Below are 18,924 nucleotides of genomic sequence, written 5' to 3' on the forward strand. Positions count from 1 at the left end.
ACCTTTTATTGTTTTCAAATAAAAAAATAGCCAAAGAACATAAGACTGATGATTACAAACTTTCTAAAACGAGCATCCTGAAGTACCTAGGAATTCTTCTCTACATGGGAGCTCACCATGATGTCATTAATCCCGTGGAAGAGCTTTGGTCACTCGACCACGGAAAATCTATTTATAGAAATAGCATGCCACGTGACATGTTTAAATTCATTTCTTCACACATCGAAACTTACGATGTGGGCCAGCCAGATGATGTTTGTGATGATGCATCAGACACTTCAGATGATGGGGATGTCGAAGAGAAAGAGGAAGCTGAAAACGGGCCAGAAGGAGAGTATTTCAACTGCGCGGAATATTCAGATCGAGATTTCAGAGATCTCTTTGAAGAGCAACTCAGGAAAGATGTCAGAATCAAAAGGGGCATCGTTGGTAGTGGAGTTGTTAAAGTCGTCCCTGCAATAACTCCAAATGCACACGACAGCTTTTCTAAAATTAGAGTGATTTTAGATAAGTTTATTTCTAACCTTGTCAACCAAACCTATTACAAACCTAGTAATAGTGTTTCGGTTGACGAACATTTGTGTTCTTATAAAGGGCATATGTGGGCTAAGGTGTTTATTAAGTCTAAGCCTGGACGTTATGGTATAAAGTTTTGGGTTTGTTCTATTTTTACCAAATGAGTTTTATTTATGAAGTCAAAAATGACGGATAGTTATTATTGGTTTGACATGTATGATCAAATTTAATAATTTAATTATTTGTTTATTTGAGTTATTTATAGTTTTCTAACTCGTAGATGTGTGCTGACTGTGAGACAGGAATGACTCTAAACCTCCAAATGTACTGTGGTAAATGTGGTGGTAAGGAGGACAATCAGGGCTTTAGAGTGGTCAGGGACATGGTGCTACCCATGTTATGCCGTGGTAACAAGTTTACCGTTGTGTGTGACAACTTCTTCTGTACGTTAATGTTGTCACACTACCTTGCTTCATGTGGGTGCCAACTTTTGGGAACCATGAGGATTAATAGGAAAGAACTTCCTGACGAAGCAAAGGCCATCAAAGGGAGAACTCCCGATACCACCATCTTTTTCTCGAAAGGAAAGTGTAAGCTCATCTCTTACTTCAACGAGAAAAAGAAGCTGGTATTGGTCTTGTCAACCTGCCACGAAAAGAATGAAATTGAAGTCGTCGAGCAGGATGTGTTCATTGGCAAAGAAAAAATGACAATACACAAACCCCAGCCCATCCTTGATTACAACCACAAAATGGGTGGGGTTGACACTGTGGATCAGATGACCAGGTATTATACGTGTAGACGTCGAACAAACAGGTGGAACATCAAAGCTTTATATGATATGATTGATATAGCTGCCTTAAACGCGGATAAAACGTACTCAAATTACCACCCTTGCAAATGAGTGGATTTTTTGAACAATCTTTCTGGTGCTTTAATGAAAATGAAATGATTTTTCTGTTTTGTTTGGTTTTTTATAAAGTAGGAACTGTTTATTTCATTCAATACGTGCTTTTTTATTGAACCTCGAAAAAGATTATCGTGAAATAAAATAAAAATAAGGGTCATTATACCATTTTTTTTCTTTTTTTACTTATGGATAAGTTTTTAAAAACTTGTGTTATAACAACATCGTGATGTCGTTACTCAACACCATAAACAACAGTTGGTAAAGTATATACATGAGTATTATGGTGATAATGGTGTTATAATGGTGTTTGTTGATAATTCTATCAAATTGTAAATTTATTATTACAAAACTACAATTTATTAAATTTCCATTTTTATAAATAATATTTTTTATTATATAATATAGTTCAAAATATTTTTTTATTATTTGTTAAGTTTTTTGCTATTTGTTTTTTTGTTTATAATTTGTATTATCCCTTTATTTTTAATTTAAATTATTTGTTTGTTGCCCAAAAATGCATAATTTAAAAATGCATAAACAGTGAATGCAAAATAAGCATTTGATTACCAAATACAATAACATTTATTTGAAAATGATAATATCAAATCAATTTTGCCCTTTGTTTTTGTTTGAAAATGATAAAAAAAATAAAATAACAAATAATGAATTCATATCTTGCTTCTTTGACAGTGGCACGACTTGAAACTCAACGGGTGACCATAAAACCTCATGGTGATCAAAGTTTATTTAAACGCGACTATATTGACTGTTTAAGTCATTTTCGAGAATTTTTCTCGATTTTGTGATTTTTGATACTTTTGAAAATGTATTTTAGATATTTTTTGTTTATTTTATACTTATGTTCTCTAAGATTTTTTTTCAAAGTCGGAACAAACAAAAGTGTCTTTACATCTTATCTTATTTCTTTTACAAAAATTTAGTAAAACCCAATTTTTTAAATTATTGTATTTTTCAAAGTTTACAAAAAAAACTATTTATTTTCCCTTGTAATTGTTTTTGAGATCAATTGCATATTGAAATTTCAAGACACCTCAAAGTCTATGCGTTTTTATTTTTTCTTTGTTATTTTATGATGCAATTGATTTTGAATATTCTGGACCAGTATGTTTTATGATGCAATTTGGTCTTTGTTATATTTTATAATAAATTTTATTATTGTAATAAGTTGTGGACATCTCAATAAAATTTTGATCTGACTTTTCCATTGAACTGTGACTTGTTTCTGAAAGGATCAAGCAAAAAGTGAACCTTTGTTCATCTCAACTTCAACAAAAAATTCACTTTTTTTTACTATAATTTATAACATTTTACTATAAAAATATACTAGAGCCGTCGTTCCAGGGTGTCTAGCTTTTTTTTGAAAAAATTAAAGAAAAAAAGTCACATTTACATTACAATTGACTAAGATTTTTATTTTTTTACAAATTTTGATTTTTCCCGTCCTCGAAGGGTTAATGTAATGTTTATATTTTAAAATAAAATTATTATTTTAAAATATTAAAATATTTTATTATCCACACAAAACATATTTAAAATTTAGAAACGACATTTACTGATAACAATTGTCAGCCAACTCTAAATACCCGTTCTTAAAATTTGTTCTCCGATGTCACTTCTTACGTTTTTACACGAGACGCGACTCGTTATGATCACATCTTGAACAGTTATAAACAAATGTATTTTTTATGGTTTGTATTGTTATATTTTGTTTTTGTTTTTGTTATACAACACTTCTTATTGTCTTTTTTTTATAGTACTTGTTCGGGATAAAATCGTAATTAATTTATTTTGAACTTGGGGGTTTAAGACAATTTGATGGGTTTTTACTATGCTTGTAGATGTTAAAACACTTGAAATAAACAATTACTAAAAAATAATTTTAATAATTTATTAAATAATATATTGATAATAAATGTTTGAATCATTGTAAAAAACAATGTTAATTATTAATTATTGATTATCGTAGAATAATAATCATGTTTTCGACATTTTAAAACATTAATCACAAACAAATAAAACTGAATTTTTTCAATTGTATTAAATGTGTGTGACTGTTTTATACTTAGTATTTGTAATAATTGTTGTTGCGGAGTATTGTCTTGATGAAATGGAATGCCGCAATGATATCTATCAACAATCTACAAATTGTTCTTCGAAAACATGGCATCTTTTTGAATCAATTTTAACACTAAAGTCTAATGTAAATGTTAATACCATTGGCATGAAAATAGAAAAAAGTTCATTAGTATGTGAACCAAATTCCAATTTGATAGTAACTGGTATTTTTTACTCTTTGGGTAATTCCTCTTATAACAATTTAAGATTTCAACCTTATTCACACTATTCATTCAATGATTCAACACTTGTCTTAACGACATTTTCTTTAGATGATTCATCCACTGCAATAAGCAACAGTTTTTCTTTTGCTGGTACAAGTAAAGGGACATTAGGAGGTTCTTCTATTTTTAACACAGATGTATTGAAAATACAACAAACTTCTAATTTAGAAGCTTATAACACATCTTCTATTGAATGTAAAATCATTTTAATTGATGAAGCTTCTATGGTTTCATTATATAATGATTCAATGCTAAATTCAAACACAATCGTGACAACTTCTGGAGCAACATTAAATATTTACAACAACTCGACTATCAAATGTGACTTATTGAATTGTACAAATGGTTCAAATGTGAATTTGATTAACAACACTGTCATACACACAAATTCCATTGATATAAATAATGGGACATCTCTACATTTGTATAATAAAACCTTTTTGGATATAAACAATTTTTTGACTTTCATAAACTCCGTATTAGATCTCAGAGATGGCTCAAGAATACATTCAGATTTCATCTACTTGAAACCAATAAATTTCGCTTTATTTTCAGAAAAAACATTAGCTATGATGGTCTCCAATTTTTTATCATTTCAGTTATCTTCTTCCTATGTTTTGACAGTGGAGAAATCCCCTTATATCAAAACCAATTTTTTGACTTTAGATTTTTTAGGTGGAATTATCAATGTAATAAACAGAGAAAGGTTTGACATGCCTTTATTTGTGACAAAAAATAGTACAATTCAAAATTTAAATGAAATATCAATTGCTGATTCGATTGAACAATTTGATTTCATTTATTCAGATGAAATAATTGAAAACGATTTTATAACACCCAAATGTAAAATCATGAAAGGACAATTAATTAGGTGTGGTGGCAACATGGATGATACTTTATTTTGTCACATCATTAGGGTGTCAAATAACAACAACAAGTACATTGAAAGTTGTTATAATGACTATATTGAAGACTATTATTTGGTTCCAATTAATGATGTTTATATGATTTTTGTCAGGAGCGAGTTATCAAAAGGTGTTGTTAATAATAAAAAATCAAATAAAAAAGAATTAAACACACAAACTTTATATGTGACTTTGGGTGAAACAACTGTGATACTGGATAAAGTCACTGATTATATCCACATTAATGTCACTTCCCAAACTCCAAATGAAATTACCACCAACTTATTTTCACAATTATCAAATCAGAAACAAATTCTTGTTACGTTCTCCAGTTCAAAAGGTGTTTTATTTGTACATTATCTATGTAGGAATGGGTTTATAACCACAAGTAAAATTGTTTGTATCTCAAATGCGACATGTGAAAATGGTATTTTTGATTCGACAAAAGGGCAATGTCAAAAATGTCAACATACAAATTGTGCTAAATGTACATTCGACGACCAAATTGAAAATTGTCAAAAATGTGATTCTCCTTATGAACTTAATAACAATACTTGTATGAAACAATCAATTTGTAAATTATCTGATGGTAACACGTGTATTGTATGTAATGATGGGTATATAATTAAAAATAAAGTTTGTGTTAAATTAGATGGGAAATGCCAAATTGAAAGAAATGGTTTGTGTGAATTGTGTGATCCTGTTTTTTCAAGTTTAATTTCTATATCAGGCGAGTGTAAAAGTGTTGAAAATGTTATTCAGCATAGTGCGCAGAGTGTTTTAGAATGCAACAAAGAATACATATCAAATTCTTCATATTGTAACAAGTGTGATCTGATACAAGATAATTGTGATATTTGCGACTTAATGTTTTGTACAAAGTGTTTAAATTCTTTTGTAATTTCACAAAATACAAAGTGTGTAACTTCTTCATGTGATATTGTTAATAACACTTTTAAAGATCAAAATGGTAATTGTCTTCCAGATATAACAAATTGTGAAATTGTTGTAAATGGAAAGTGTGTTAAATGTATTAATAATTACTTTTTAGAAAACAATACATGCATAACAAACAACAATAACACTTTATGTGCAGTTGGTACTTCATTCGGATGCACTCGTTGTATCAATGGTTTTTATTATTCTTATAACACGAAAACGTGTGAACAATGTAACTCGAATTGTCAGACATGTCTTAGTCAATCAATTTGTTTGTCATGTAATGAAGGTATGTTTTTGAGTGACCATGTGTGTAAGTCAAATGATGAATTAAAAGGTTCATGTAAGAAGTTTTCAAATACAGGAAGTGGGTGTTATCAATGTTATGATGGGTATTATAGAAACGGAAATGATTGCAAACATTGTGACATCAGCTGTGATACATGCCTTCGCTTTTCTGATTGTTTCACTTGCAATTTAACTAATTTTAAAGATTTTGAAGGTAATTGTAAACCACAGACTGATCTTATTGGATGTGCAGTTCAAGTAACACAGAACGGATGTTCTATCTGTAAACCCGGCTATTATTCAACAAACAATGAATGTGGAATTTGTTCAAACAATTGTAAAGAGTGTATTTTATATAATAAGTGTTCTTCATGTCAAGATGATTATATTTTGATTAACAGTGAATGCAAAATCTATTCTTCAGTTGACTCTTGTAAATCTGGAATGGATTCCAAGTGTTCCAAATGTTCATTTTGGAAGAAGCCAAATGAAAGTGGTACCTTCTGTCAAAACTCACCAGTTTGGTGGCTAATAGTTATTATTATAATTATAATATTATTAGTTGTGGTACTCCTTATAATAGGAACATGTATAGCGTTGTCACAACTTTTGTCTTCAATCCACAAAAAACAAGTTGAGTTGAACACAACAATATTCAATATGAAACAATCAAATGTTTCATTTACAAAATTGTCAAATGGTATTTTGGTGAACAAAACAGTTTTGGATTTTAATGAAGAAATTGCAGAACTACCGATTGGCGAAAGTACCCGACAATTAATTTGTATTGGCAATGCAAACAAAAATCCATATAAGATACAATTTTCAATAAAAGAAGAAGAGACAAAATTCACACTGAAAATAAATCCTGAATTGGCTGTTTTGAAACACGACGAAGCTTGCGAATTTGAAATATTTATTATTCCAAATTATACCACTAAAATTGACAGTAAAATGGTAGTTATAGCAAAGAGTCTCAAAGTTCAAAAAGAGATTTATAATGATATCAAAATTGAAGGGAATACCGCTCTCTCAACAAGACTTGACCCAACTGAACTAATTGATAACGAAAAAGTTGGTGAAGGCAGTTTTGGAGTTGTTTATAAAGGCACATTCAGAGGCAATTTAGTTGCAATTAAAAAGCTTAAAAACATCTTAAATGAACAAAATGTTCTTGATGAATTTACAAAAGAAGTTGATATGCTTGACAAATTCCGATGTGATTATATTGTACACTTTTATGGTGCAGTTTTTATTATTAACAAAATGTGTATGATCACAGAATTTGCAAAATATGGAAGTTTAAATGACTTAATAAAAAACAAAAAAGAAACAACAATACAAAAAGATGTTAAAAGCAAATTCATCAATGATATGGCAAATGGACTGATTTATTTACACACAAACGGTATTGTACACAGAGATGTCAAGCCGGACAATTTACTCGTGTTTTCACTTGAAATGAATGACAAAGTTAACGCAAAATTGACTGATTTTGGAAGTGCAAGAAATATTAATCTACTGATGACAAACATGACTTTTACAAAAGGCGTTGGAACACCAGTATATATGGCTCCTGAAATTTTGAAGAGAGAAAAGTACAAGATGAGCGCAGACATCTACTCGTTTGGAATAACTTTTTATGAAACTTTAAAATGGGGAGAAGCCTATGACAAAAACGAATTCAAGTTTCCGTGGAAAATAGCAGAGTTCGTTATTTCAGGAAAAAGACTGGAAAGAATGGAAAACATGAGTGAATGCCAATATAATTTGATACAAAAATGTTTGAGCCAACGACAAGAAGATAGGCCGAATATTGATAAAGTTGTTGAACTTTTGAAATTATAATTATTTTAATTAACATAAAAATTGGTATATATTTATTTTATTATTTTATAATAAAATTGTGTAGACATTTAAGACAATCAATAAACTTTAGCATACTATCAATTGGATATGTCTTAACTTGTGTATTCATTTTGTTATTAAAACAACAATTTTTGCTTTAAAACGATCATAAATAAAATCAAAAATATTAAATTATAATAATAATTTCGATTTATAAATAAATGAATATCAAAAATAATAAGATGTACAGTAGGAGAAATGAACTAGGATCATTAGAACAATTAGGGCAACTTTAGTAAAAAATGTGAAACGGTAAAAAAATACATTTTTGGGACAAAACCCTTTATAGGCAATAACATTATTTTAATAACAAAAATTCAAATAACATTTTATCAATAACATTATTCATTAAAGAAAATACCAATAACAAAATCCAAATAACAAAAAAATACAACAATTTGTTTAAATTTTAAGAGGATGTCTTTTTCTCGTCGATCATCACCTCTTATCCCAAGCCGCAGAATATTTTGATTGTTTTAAATGGATTTTAAAACCCAGTTATAGACACCTCTCATAGTAATAATACTTGAGAGGTCTTATATCACTCAGGTTGTTGCTTTCTATTGTGTTAATGGATGACAACAGATTAATAAAACAGATGTGAATGAAACAAACAGTATGAAATAAATTGTTTTTTTCGATTTTTTCTTTAAATAATTAAAAATTTTAGTTAATCACTTATTAACCCTGAATATATAATAAAGCTATTCAAAACTATTAATATTATAAAGAATTATTTTTTCAAAATAACATTTAAAAACAAAAAATGTAATAACATTTTAAACTGTTTGGAATTAAAACATGAACAATTTGGTATTACAACATAAAAATATTATATAGTGTTATAGTAGATAAAATAAACATGTAAAGTGGTTCATTTTCATCATAGGTTGTCAAAATATTATCATGAAATAACTATAAATTCACTATCACAATATTTGTTAAAAGACACTTGGACTGTTAATACCATTTTCATGAAGTCCAAAGTTAAAGATATGATGAAAAAAAATCTTAAGTCACAATTATATTATTTTGCATGTTGATTGTTAATTCGAAAAGATTATACCCATATGAAAAAACATTTTCTATAAACAAGGTATTTAACATTAATTATAATAGAAAATGTTCAACATTTCATAATTGTTTAAATCTGTATTTCCCGTGATTTAACGGTGTTTTGGCGCAATGAAATAGAGAGAGAAAAAAACAAAAATGTTGAAAAAAAGAAAAATGAAATTAGTTTGAATTGATTGGACAATTTTGTAAAGTTTCAGTTTTTTTCGAAGGGTTAAAATGATTGGTTCTTTCCAAATTGTGCACATTTATTACAACGGGAAGAAGCCCTAATCATTAGGAGTTTTTACTAAAGGTTCGGATTCATTTCTAAAGTACCGGGTCCATTTTCCCTACTGTAACATAATATAGATAAGATAAATAAACATTTATTGGTAAAGAAAATCATTTTTGGTTTTCAATGAGTTTTTTTAGTTTGTTATTATAGTTTTTTTTACTTAATTAATTATAAATAATTGTGCCAATTAAATTTAAAAAAACAGAATTGTTGTGGAATTTTTATTCGAGCATAATAAATGGAAAAAAAGTTGTAACCATGAATCAAGTTGATATGGTGTTAAAATAACTCTTATACCACCAAATCACTAAAACAGTTTTCAAGTTGATTTTTTGTGTATTTAATTGATTTTGACAGATTTTTTTGGTATTCATTCGATTTTGTTGCTCAACAAACTGAATATTTTTATAATCGAAGTAAACAAGAACTAAATAACACTTTTTCCTTTTCTAAACTTTTCCCAGAACTGCTTTTATCCATATAAAATATCTTTAATTATAACACTTTTGATATATAAAGGGATTTAAACTGTTTTACTACTTTATCAGAATATTTATGTCGTTTCAACGTAAAACCTTTACTATCGGAGAACCTTCACACAAACCCGCACCACCTCTCCCACATAAAGCAGCACCACCACCTCCTCCAGCTAAAAAGGCACCTCCTCCATTACCCAAGCAAAAAGTACCAGAACAAAAACCTCAAGGAGATTTTGAAAAGCCGGAAATCGAACAAAAGGAGATCCCCGTCTTTAAAGCAACGACCTTTAAAAACGAGCCAACTCAAGAAGAAAATATAACCGAAAGTGCCCCGCCTTTACCGAAGAAATCTGCCCCACCACATCCTTCTAAAAGAGCAGCTCCACCACTCCCAAAACAAAAAGTCGTTGAAAATACAGTCGACGAACTTTCGGAGCCAATTGTTTACAAAGAGTTGCCAACTTTTAAGCCCACAAGCTTCAGTAATGAACCCAAGAAGACCCTAGAAGACGATGTAGATGTGAACAAAGTTAATCAAGAGCCTCTTATAGAACCAAAGAAGCGAATGCCCCCACATGTCCCCAAAGAAACAATCGATCAATTTAACAGTAAAAACACTGAAATCACCGTGTTGAAGACTCAAGAACAAAAAGCGCCACTTCCTTCACAATCACTGAAACCAAAAAGCTCAGAAAAAGTCGAGAAACAAAAACCTCAAGACCCTGAACCCAAACCAGGCCAACCAAAGTTCTTCCCAGTTAGTAAAGAGCCATTCCCTGACGTCTTTTTTAAAGACATTTCAGATGACTCAGAAAATTTATTGGACACTTCAAATCACACAAATTCACCAACGCCGTCAGACTCTTCAGATGAAGAAAAGCCAAAGAATCACAAAGGAAAGTCCACTCAAAAAATCGACACAAAAAACAAGACGGAAAGTGCTCGAGTGGTTGCTGGAGACGCAAAAGAGATTTATAAAAAACTTCCCCCAATGACCGACGAACAGAAAGAAAAAGCGAAAACTCACGCCGCACAAGCCTCCAAAACAGCGTACTCGGGCGCAAAAAAGGCGGTAAAAACAGAAGAGTTTCAATCTGCGAAAAAACAGACCGCAAGTGCTGCGTCGTCGGCAGTCCACTCAAAACAATTCAAAGAGTTTTCTGGAGGGCTTTTAAAAGGGACGAAAAGTGCAGTCAAAGGGGATGCCAGTGCTAAGGACGTATGGAAGATGTCGACGGAGAACGTCTCTTCATTGGACGACAAACAAAAAGCCGAGTTAAAAAGTCGAAGAAACGAAGCGAGTAAGACCGCCGCGTCGTCGTACACCAAAGCGAAAGAGACGGACGAGTGGCGCGATGCCAAAAGTCAAGCCAAAGTTGTTTCAAAGGAGATTGGCGAGAGTGAGCAATTTAAAGTAGCTGAGAAGGAAGGGAAGAAGAAAGCTGCAGTACGGATGACTGGAAATGAAGACGCCGAGTTTGATCCATCTATTCAATTGGAGACTTCAGTGAAGCCCAAATTGGTCGTCGACGAAAATGGGAAGAAAACTGTTGCTCTTGGCGTTACTGTGAAGCCAAAACTTCAAAATGAAGGAGTTGATGTGAGTGATGGTAAAAATGGCATTCACTTTGAAGAAAAAGTCGACAAAGATTTAAAATGTAAAACAGAAAATGTTAAAGTGGTCAACGAAACAAAAAGTGAAGGAAATGGAGAGCTGAAATTCAAAACTAATGTGAACGAAAATGACGTCAAAAGAGTAACAAAAGAAGAAGGGTCGGTTAAAGATCGAATAAAAATGTTCCAATAACTTTTGTTGTTAATATAGTTTTTGTTTAATTTAATGTATTAATAATATAGAATTTGTTGTGGCTATTGAATTTTGAAATTATTTATTTTGTATTATACTATAATTAATAATTAAAGAATTATTACCATTAGAACAATTCGAATTAATAATGAAATTAATATTTAAATTATAAAAAACTATTATTTGATAATTTTTCATATTTCATTATTATTCAAAATAATTATTATAAAAATGAATGTATTATATAATATAATTTTATTAATTAAAATGTATGATACAAGAAATGGTATAGTTTTATTTTTGAAATTTGCTAAAATGAGTTATTTTACTTTCAAGATTGATCTCTAAATGTTTTTTAATTATAATTGCAATTTATTTATCACAATAAAAAAGTCAAAAAATAACATCCACAATTATATCGAAATCAAAGGGTTTTAGCATTTTTTGTATTGTTGTAAATGATGTTGTGCTCTATAAATAGTATACTTAATATAAATTTAAAAACAACTATTAATAATAATATGTGTTTGGAAGTGTTCAAATTTGGTAAAAACAAATAAATTATTTTTAAACAACATAAATTATTGGATTGAAACAAAAGAATTTATAAACTTTTTAATAAACCCAATGTTTGACTAAAAAAACATAAGTTAATCATTTAAATTAAATCATTATAAATTGATGAATAAATATTTTTATATTTTTTTAATTTTTACTTAGTTCTGAGTCTCTGAGAACATCTGATGCCATTTCATTTGATAATTTTTATTTTAATTGACTTTATAATGAATTAATGTTGTGTTGAGGTGTCTCTTTAAACCAAACAAATACGTTTTTGAATAATAAAATACAACAAATAATACAAAATAAATAACTTTTTAAATATTAGTCATTATTTATTAACTAATATTACAGAGTATAATAATAATTAATAATTCCAAAAATGCATAGAGATGAGGGGGTTTCAATTAATTATGTAGAGCAAATAAAAAGTGGTATTTTAATCTGGCATTCAAAAACATAGAATAATTATAGAGTCAGTCGATAAACGTTGTCTGTTCCCCAAACGTTGTCTTTTTGACAAAAAATAATTGATTTTTGTTTTAAAAAAACGGGAATTAGGTAAAAATGAAAAAAACTGGGAAAAATATTGAAACAACGATTTTGGGGTTTTTCAAAAAAATTCCGAAATATTCCATTTAAAATGGTCTAAAAATCGGCAGACAACGTTACAGACCAGACAACGTTTAGCAAATAACTCTATTTAAACTTCGATGTTGTGGTGTTTTATTTATTTATAACACAAATTTGAGCAACTTAAAATAACCTTTTAGTAATTGTTTTTAAAACTGCATTCATAACTTCTCATTTTGTTATTAGTTCTGTCAAAGACTTTGTTGTATGGATTTTTTATTTGTTGATGGCTCTTTATAAATATCACAACTTTTTCGATTTAATTAACATTATTATTTTATTTAACGTTTTATTAATTTAATATATAAAAATATATTGTTAAAAACAATACAACTCGTTATATACACATTTTTTATCATTTAAACAAACACTTTTAATGTAAATACAATAACGTTAATAAATATCAACAAACTAACAAAAAAGCTCGTTAATTAAATTATTTCACATTTCAGAAAAAATTATGTAGTTTTTGAATGATTTGAGTACACAAATATAGAGCTACAAGGGATTAAAAATATAAAGGATACAACGAAATACAGTCAAACATTTATTTATTAATATTTATTATCATTTTCAATAATCCATCCAATTAGACTGACTACGCAGAAAATTATTGAATGAGCCTTAATTAGCTTTTTAGAAGGGGTGGTAACTTCAACCGACCATTAATAAATGAAAAAACTTGGAAAAGTATACAGAACCAAAGATGAGCATATGTTCATTGTCATCAACCAAGAGTGATAAACGCAATAAAACATCAAAGTATACAATACAAAAGAAGATGGTGAAAGACTTGGAATGTTATCAAGAATCCATTCTTGTGTATTTAATTAACAACTTTTGTTCTATCACTATTGCTCGACCAAGAAAACAATCAACTGTGGCTTTGTGTTGTGCTAAAGTTAAAATTTTGCACTTTAAGAATGGGGAAATTGATGTCATGAATTTAGCAGAGAGTAGACTACGACCCACATATTTGAAGGAAATTGAAGATGGGATAGCAAAGCCAACTGCGTTTAGAAGGTATGAAAAGAACAAGAAAATATTTGTTCACAACTTTTTGTTTGATATTGCATTGGAGTTGGGTTTTACATTTGACTCGAAACTCTCAAGAAAGTCCGAGAAGACTTTTTCGATTGAAAGATTTGAAAGAATTTTTTTCAAAGGGAAAGAGGTGTTTAATTTACAACAAATAGTCACCGAAGGAGGAATTATTACAGATCATTTGTTTGATCTTGTCGCGAATGGAAATAGTGTTAAATTAGGCCGGTTTGATGAATTTCTTCAAACAACAAACAGCGCCCATTTTTTCCAAACCAACTGAATGAAAATTTTTATAGAATTGTTTTTTAGTATTTGTGTTTATTATATTTATGATTTTATATCGGTAAATAAATTGTTTTACATGATATTTAATTGGAACTTACCTGTTGATAAAACTTAATTATATCGGTAAGGTATCTTGACAAAAAAAGTAAATTTATAATAGAAAATTGAAAATAAGAAAAAAATGTATCCGATATAAATTTACACATCTTTTAATTGTTTGAAAAATAACAAAATTTCAAACATGAGTCTCTTAAAAAAAACATGTTATTAATAATCGAATAAAAAACTAATAAATCACATTCCAACAACAAATAGAATGGGAAAAGTAGATGGATTCCATTTAATGATAGTGGCCAAACACTTTAACATAATACAAGACTTTATCAATGTTCAATTGGTATGTAAAAAATACAAAGAGACTCTCATGAAATTTCACTACAATCCAATTCCAATTAATTTCAGAACTCGAAAATATTTTCCCAACCTTGAAACACAACATTTATTTTCAAAGAAAAATGAAAGGTACAAAAATGGCAAAATAGTGAAGTACAAAATATTATATCCAATTAGTGAGAAAAAATACATTCGTGAAAAAAAGAAGTCTAATATAGCAAACTGTGTTGTGTTTAAATCCGAAAACTCTATAACAAATGCTTTAAATTTGGATTTAGAAAAGAACCCAAACTATTTCACAAGTTATGGGTACGAATTATTTAGTCACAACACATCTTGTACAAACTTAACAATTCCTTCAAATATCACAGCACTTGGAATGTGCTGTTTTTATAGATGTGAAAATTTGAAATCTATAAAAATCACTGGAGATGTCCAAGTAATCCCCAAACATTGTTTTGTGTTTTGTCAGTGGTTGACTCATGTAGAACTTCCAAACACACTTTATGCACTCCGGGCAGACTCATTTGCATTTTGTGATGCTCTCAAGACAATTCGACTTCCAGACAACTTGAAAGTGCTTGCAGCAAAATCTTTCTCGCATTGCACCAACCTTGAAAGCATTGTAATTCCAAGTCAAGTTGTTTCTATTCCAAAAAATTGCTTTGAAAATTGCAAGTCGCTCACTTCAGTGATTTTGCCACCAAATTTAGAGAAGATATCAAAGTGGGCGTTCAAAAACAGTGGACTCAATGAAATCGAGTTACCGCCCACTCTTACACAACTCGGTATAAAGTGTTTCTCAGACTGCTTTTATTTGTCACACATTTCTACGTCACTCGAAGAGTGTCGAAAAACAGGAGTTTGTACTGTGCCAAGTAAAATCAGTGAATTGAAATTGAAGTGTTTTGAATGCTGCAATTTTAGTGCTTTTTATATCCCTTCCAATGTAGTGGTTGTGGAAGAAAAGTGTTTTTATTGCTGCGATAATATGACGTCACTCACTGTCGAGGAAGGGATTATGTCTATTGATCCTTCATATACAAGTGGATGTAATGAACTTGGGGATATCGTATTGCTTTCAAAAGACGTAAAAATGGGTAGTATTTGATATTTAAATAATGAATAATAATAATAATGGGAATAATTGGCAATAGGTGGGATTCGAACCAAGGGTCTATAGTAAACATTTTAGATACTTGACCAACTTTCAACAAAACTTATTTGTTTTTTTAATTTTAACTTTAGTTTATAAACATAGATCAGTTGATTGGAATCAAATCAAATGAAAAATTCATCTGAAAAATATATTATATATATACTATAATGAACTATATAATAAACCATTTCAAATGTAACTCAATAATAACAGATGTTGGAGAAACACATTCTTCGTTCGAAGTATTCACTCTGCAATTTGTACCCAAACGCTCATTCATTTATTGCCGAGTCTGTTATTTTAGGTTTGTGTGGTGTTTGTTCGCTCCCAATGACTTCTTTGACACAAACAGTGAAGTGCAAATTGTGTGGATTTTCGATTCACAAAACATGTGTGGAAAATTGTTTCACTCTTTGTCGAGGAACTTTTGTGGAGGAACAAAAGAAGAGAAAAAAGCCTTTGATTTTTAGAGACGGGTCGTCCCGAGCCAAGAACTCACATCTCTTATTCGAGTCATCATCGTCTGGCTTGGCGTTTTGTAGCTCTTGCAAAAATGTGATAGCTCCTTTTACTCACTTTTTTGTCTGTAATTTGTGTGGTATTATCTTAGACAAAAACTGTGGCAATGACGGGGAATATCCGTGTAAACCATATTCAACAGAGGAAGAATCAGACACTCACTGGTTTGTTCAGGGGTGTTGCCGAGAGTACTCGACCGGATACTCAAAGTGCTTTGTTTGCAAAAAGCAAACGGGGAGTTCACTTGGGGTTTTTGATTTCCGTTGTGTGTATTGTGGGATGTGCCTTCACCCCGAGTGTATCCCCAAAGCACCTCATATTTGTAGCAACTCAATTCTTTCAGACTTTATTATAACACCGCGACTTGTTGAGTTCAACAAGAAAACTTTATTCGCTCGTTACTCCACAACTAAAACCCCTTTATTATTCTTCACCAACAAAAATACCTTACCTGACTCTTCTTATATCTTTTTCCAAAAACTTCAACAAACATTTTGCTCTCAACAACTCGTGGATATCTCACAAGGCTTTGATGAACCATTCACTTTTATCAAAAACTATGGAAATCGCTTCATTTGTGTTATTTTTGGAAATAGTTTGTTTTATTGTTCTTTATATAATTACTTAACTATAATTATTTAACTATAATTACTTAGTTATAATTATTAAATTATAATTACTAAACTATAAGAAGGAACTCTAAGTAAAGTCATGGACGCAATGCATACAGCCGACTTGACTCCTAAGTATTTGGTTCTTCCTTCTCCAAGCAGTGTGGACTTATCTGTGTGCAGTGGGTGGGGTGCGTCTATCGACGTGACAAAAATCACCCCCCTCCTTCGACAACTATCAAACTCCCCTCCAATGCCTTTCGATCGGTGGAGTCTCTCAGTCCATTCAGAAAACTCCAAAGAGCACTTTAAAATCGTTTTTAATGAGCATCTTGTCATTCCCTTTGATAATTCGATGGTTCTTAAAATAGACGGTCTAACTCTCAATATTTCACATGAAAAATCTCCAAAAGTGGCAACCATTTACATTATGAATGTGGGTACTTTTAATGGCAACAGACCGACATACAATATAAACAAAAACGAGAAGTTCTTTGGCATGACTGACCCGTCACCATGTGACGGGAAAATCGAGGTTGTTGAGTTTGATCAATCACACTTTGTTGGACAAGGGAGCGTCATCGAGCTCATTCTGTTGGAACAAAAGGAGTTTCGTGTTGACGGAGTTGGGTATGTCATCCCTCCATCAACACTCGTTATCTCAATTTTTGATAGAGTCACACTCTTGGCTAAAAACCCGACACTTTAAAGCCTATTTTTGTATAGTTTACAAGTGGTTATTTTACTATATATTATAGAATTTGTTTTTCAACTTGTTTAATTTCAGTGTTATTTTAAAATTTTTTAATTTCACAATATTTTTTGGAGTAAATTGTATTAATAACATTATAATAAAAATAAACCACAAATATAGTAATAGTTATTTATTAGTTAAAAAATAATTTAACAAACAAATGTAATTTAACTATTAATTAACTATTAATTAACTATTAATCAAAGTTTTTCAAAATCACAATCCTAATTTTTTTAACCAAAATGATCATTTTTTTTAATAAATTCGTATATTATAATACCACATTTGTGGCAATAATTATTTTGAAAACGCCTGGTTTTAATTAATTATTAATTAATTATCAACTATAAATAAATTAAAATAAACTATACAAATAAACTATACAAATAGTCCACCCCCAAGTCAATCACTTATTGTTTCTCTTCTTCTTGTTGTTTTTCTTCTTTGGCTTTGACTCAACTTTCTTCTTCTTCATCTTCTCGATCTTTTCTGCAATTTTATTTCCTTTTTTGATTTCTGATTCTGAGGATGTAGTCAAAGATTGGTCTTTAGAAGAGTTAGTAGTAGAAGAAGTAGAAGTACTTGATGGAGTTGTTGATACTGAAGATGTGTCGACAGGAGCCGACGAGTCTTCTTGAGTATCCATTTTGACGTCTTCTTTTGAAGAAGTGTCTTCCTTCTCTTCTTCTTCCATTTTTGTGTCTGATTCCTTGTCTGCTTTCTCTTCTTCCTTTTTGTCGTCTTTGTCTTCATAGACCTCTTGATCATCATCATCACCAAAATCATGCTCAAGCCAATTTTTGATTTCAACAACTTCCCCTTTGGAACTCCTCTCCTCATCTTCAGAAGAATCTTCAGACCCAATTAGACCAGTAGGTACTATCCCAGCCTCGGCTTCTTCTTGTTGCGCCTCTTCTTCCATTCCCATCTCAGCTATCCCAGCTGCAGCCTCAGACGCATCTATAACTGTATACCCCGCTAAGTGGAGACTATAGGGGCCTTCATTGATTAAAGTGACTTCTTCATTCCGACCAAAAACTAAATCAAGTGTTATTTGTTCACACTCAATTGGGGTTAACGTCCCTATTAATATTTTGTGTCCGGCAGCCTCTAGAAAGATATTTGTACGTTTCATTTCATCAACTTTAGCTTTAACCATGATACACTTCTAGTTAATTTTATAATAAATATATAATAAATATATTATAATTATATAATTTACACTGTTAGTTCTATTGTAATATTATTTACTAAAACATTGAATAGTTTGAAACAACTAGAAACCTCTTATCTTCAACAAAACAAACTGCGTTCGTTAAATGAATCATCTCATTTGTGCTCAACTTTTCGTTTTTGTTTGGTTGGATCACAACAGACCAGAACATGAATGAAAGCTTTTAAGTTCCTCAAGTTTTTATTAACAAACAAATTTTCATTTTCATTTTTTATAAGACAAAAAGTCATAAGATCTTAGCATTTGATGTCTGATTGCCAGAATATAT

At 30.3% G+C, this 18,924-nt stretch overlaps 7 protein-coding genes across 7 annotated transcripts; 6 read left to right on the top strand and 1 right to left on the bottom strand.

Moving 5' to 3' along the window:
* Positions 1-104: 104 nt before the first annotated feature.
* EIN_111490 (hypothetical protein) lies at positions 105-1,420 on the top strand (the record flags this gene model as incomplete). The annotated part of the gene is made up of 2 exons (XM_004185523.1): positions 105-656; positions 797-1,420. The coding sequence occupies 2 exons, from the start codon at positions 105-107 to the stop codon at positions 1,418-1,420; spliced, it is 1,176 nt and encodes a 391-aa protein (XP_004185571.1).
* Positions 1,421-3,488: 2,068 nt separating this feature from the next.
* On the top strand, positions 3,489-7,766 carry EIN_111500 (protein serine/threonine kinase, putative; the record flags this gene model as incomplete). The annotated part of the gene is made up of 1 exon (XM_004185524.1): positions 3,489-7,766. One exon carries the CDS (start codon positions 3,489-3,491, stop codon positions 7,764-7,766), a length of 4,278 nt encoding a protein of 1,425 aa, XP_004185572.1.
* Positions 7,767-9,732: 1,966 nt separating this feature from the next.
* Positions 9,733-11,463, top strand: EIN_111510 (hypothetical protein; the record flags this gene model as incomplete). Its single annotated transcript, XM_004185525.1, has 1 exon — positions 9,733-11,463. One exon carries the CDS (start codon positions 9,733-9,735, stop codon positions 11,461-11,463), a length of 1,731 nt encoding a protein of 576 aa, XP_004185573.1.
* Positions 11,464-13,363: 1,900 nt separating this feature from the next.
* On the top strand, positions 13,364-13,981 carry EIN_111520 (hypothetical protein; the record flags this gene model as incomplete). Its single annotated transcript, XM_004185526.1, has 1 exon — positions 13,364-13,981. The coding sequence occupies one exon, from the start codon at positions 13,364-13,366 to the stop codon at positions 13,979-13,981; it is 618 nt and encodes a 205-aa protein (XP_004185574.1).
* Positions 13,982-14,302: 321 nt separating this feature from the next.
* Positions 14,303-15,490, top strand: EIN_111530 (hypothetical protein; the record flags this gene model as incomplete). Its single annotated transcript, XM_004185527.1, has 1 exon — positions 14,303-15,490. One exon carries the CDS (start codon positions 14,303-14,305, stop codon positions 15,488-15,490), a length of 1,188 nt encoding a protein of 395 aa, XP_004185575.1.
* A 261-nt stretch (positions 15,491-15,751) lies between these two features.
* Positions 15,752-17,377, top strand: EIN_111540 (hypothetical protein; the record flags this gene model as incomplete). Its single annotated transcript, XM_004185528.1, has 2 exons — positions 15,752-16,652; positions 16,749-17,377. The coding sequence occupies 2 exons, from the start codon at positions 15,752-15,754 to the stop codon at positions 17,375-17,377; spliced, it is 1,530 nt and encodes a 509-aa protein (XP_004185576.1).
* Positions 17,378-17,828: 451 nt separating this feature from the next.
* On the bottom strand, positions 17,829-18,581 carry EIN_111550 (FK506-binding protein, putative; the record flags this gene model as incomplete). Its single annotated transcript, XM_004185529.1, has 1 exon — positions 17,829-18,581. One exon carries the CDS (start codon positions 18,579-18,581, stop codon positions 17,829-17,831), a length of 753 nt encoding a protein of 250 aa, XP_004185577.1.
* Positions 18,582-18,924: the final 343 nt, after the last annotated feature.

This window comes from Entamoeba invadens (assembly GCF_000330505.1).
Source record: "Entamoeba invadens IP1 unplaced genomic scaffold scaff_1105074725955, whole genome shotgun sequence".
Taxonomy (NCBI): domain Eukaryota; phylum Evosea; order Mastigamoebida; family Endamoebidae; genus Entamoeba; species Entamoeba invadens.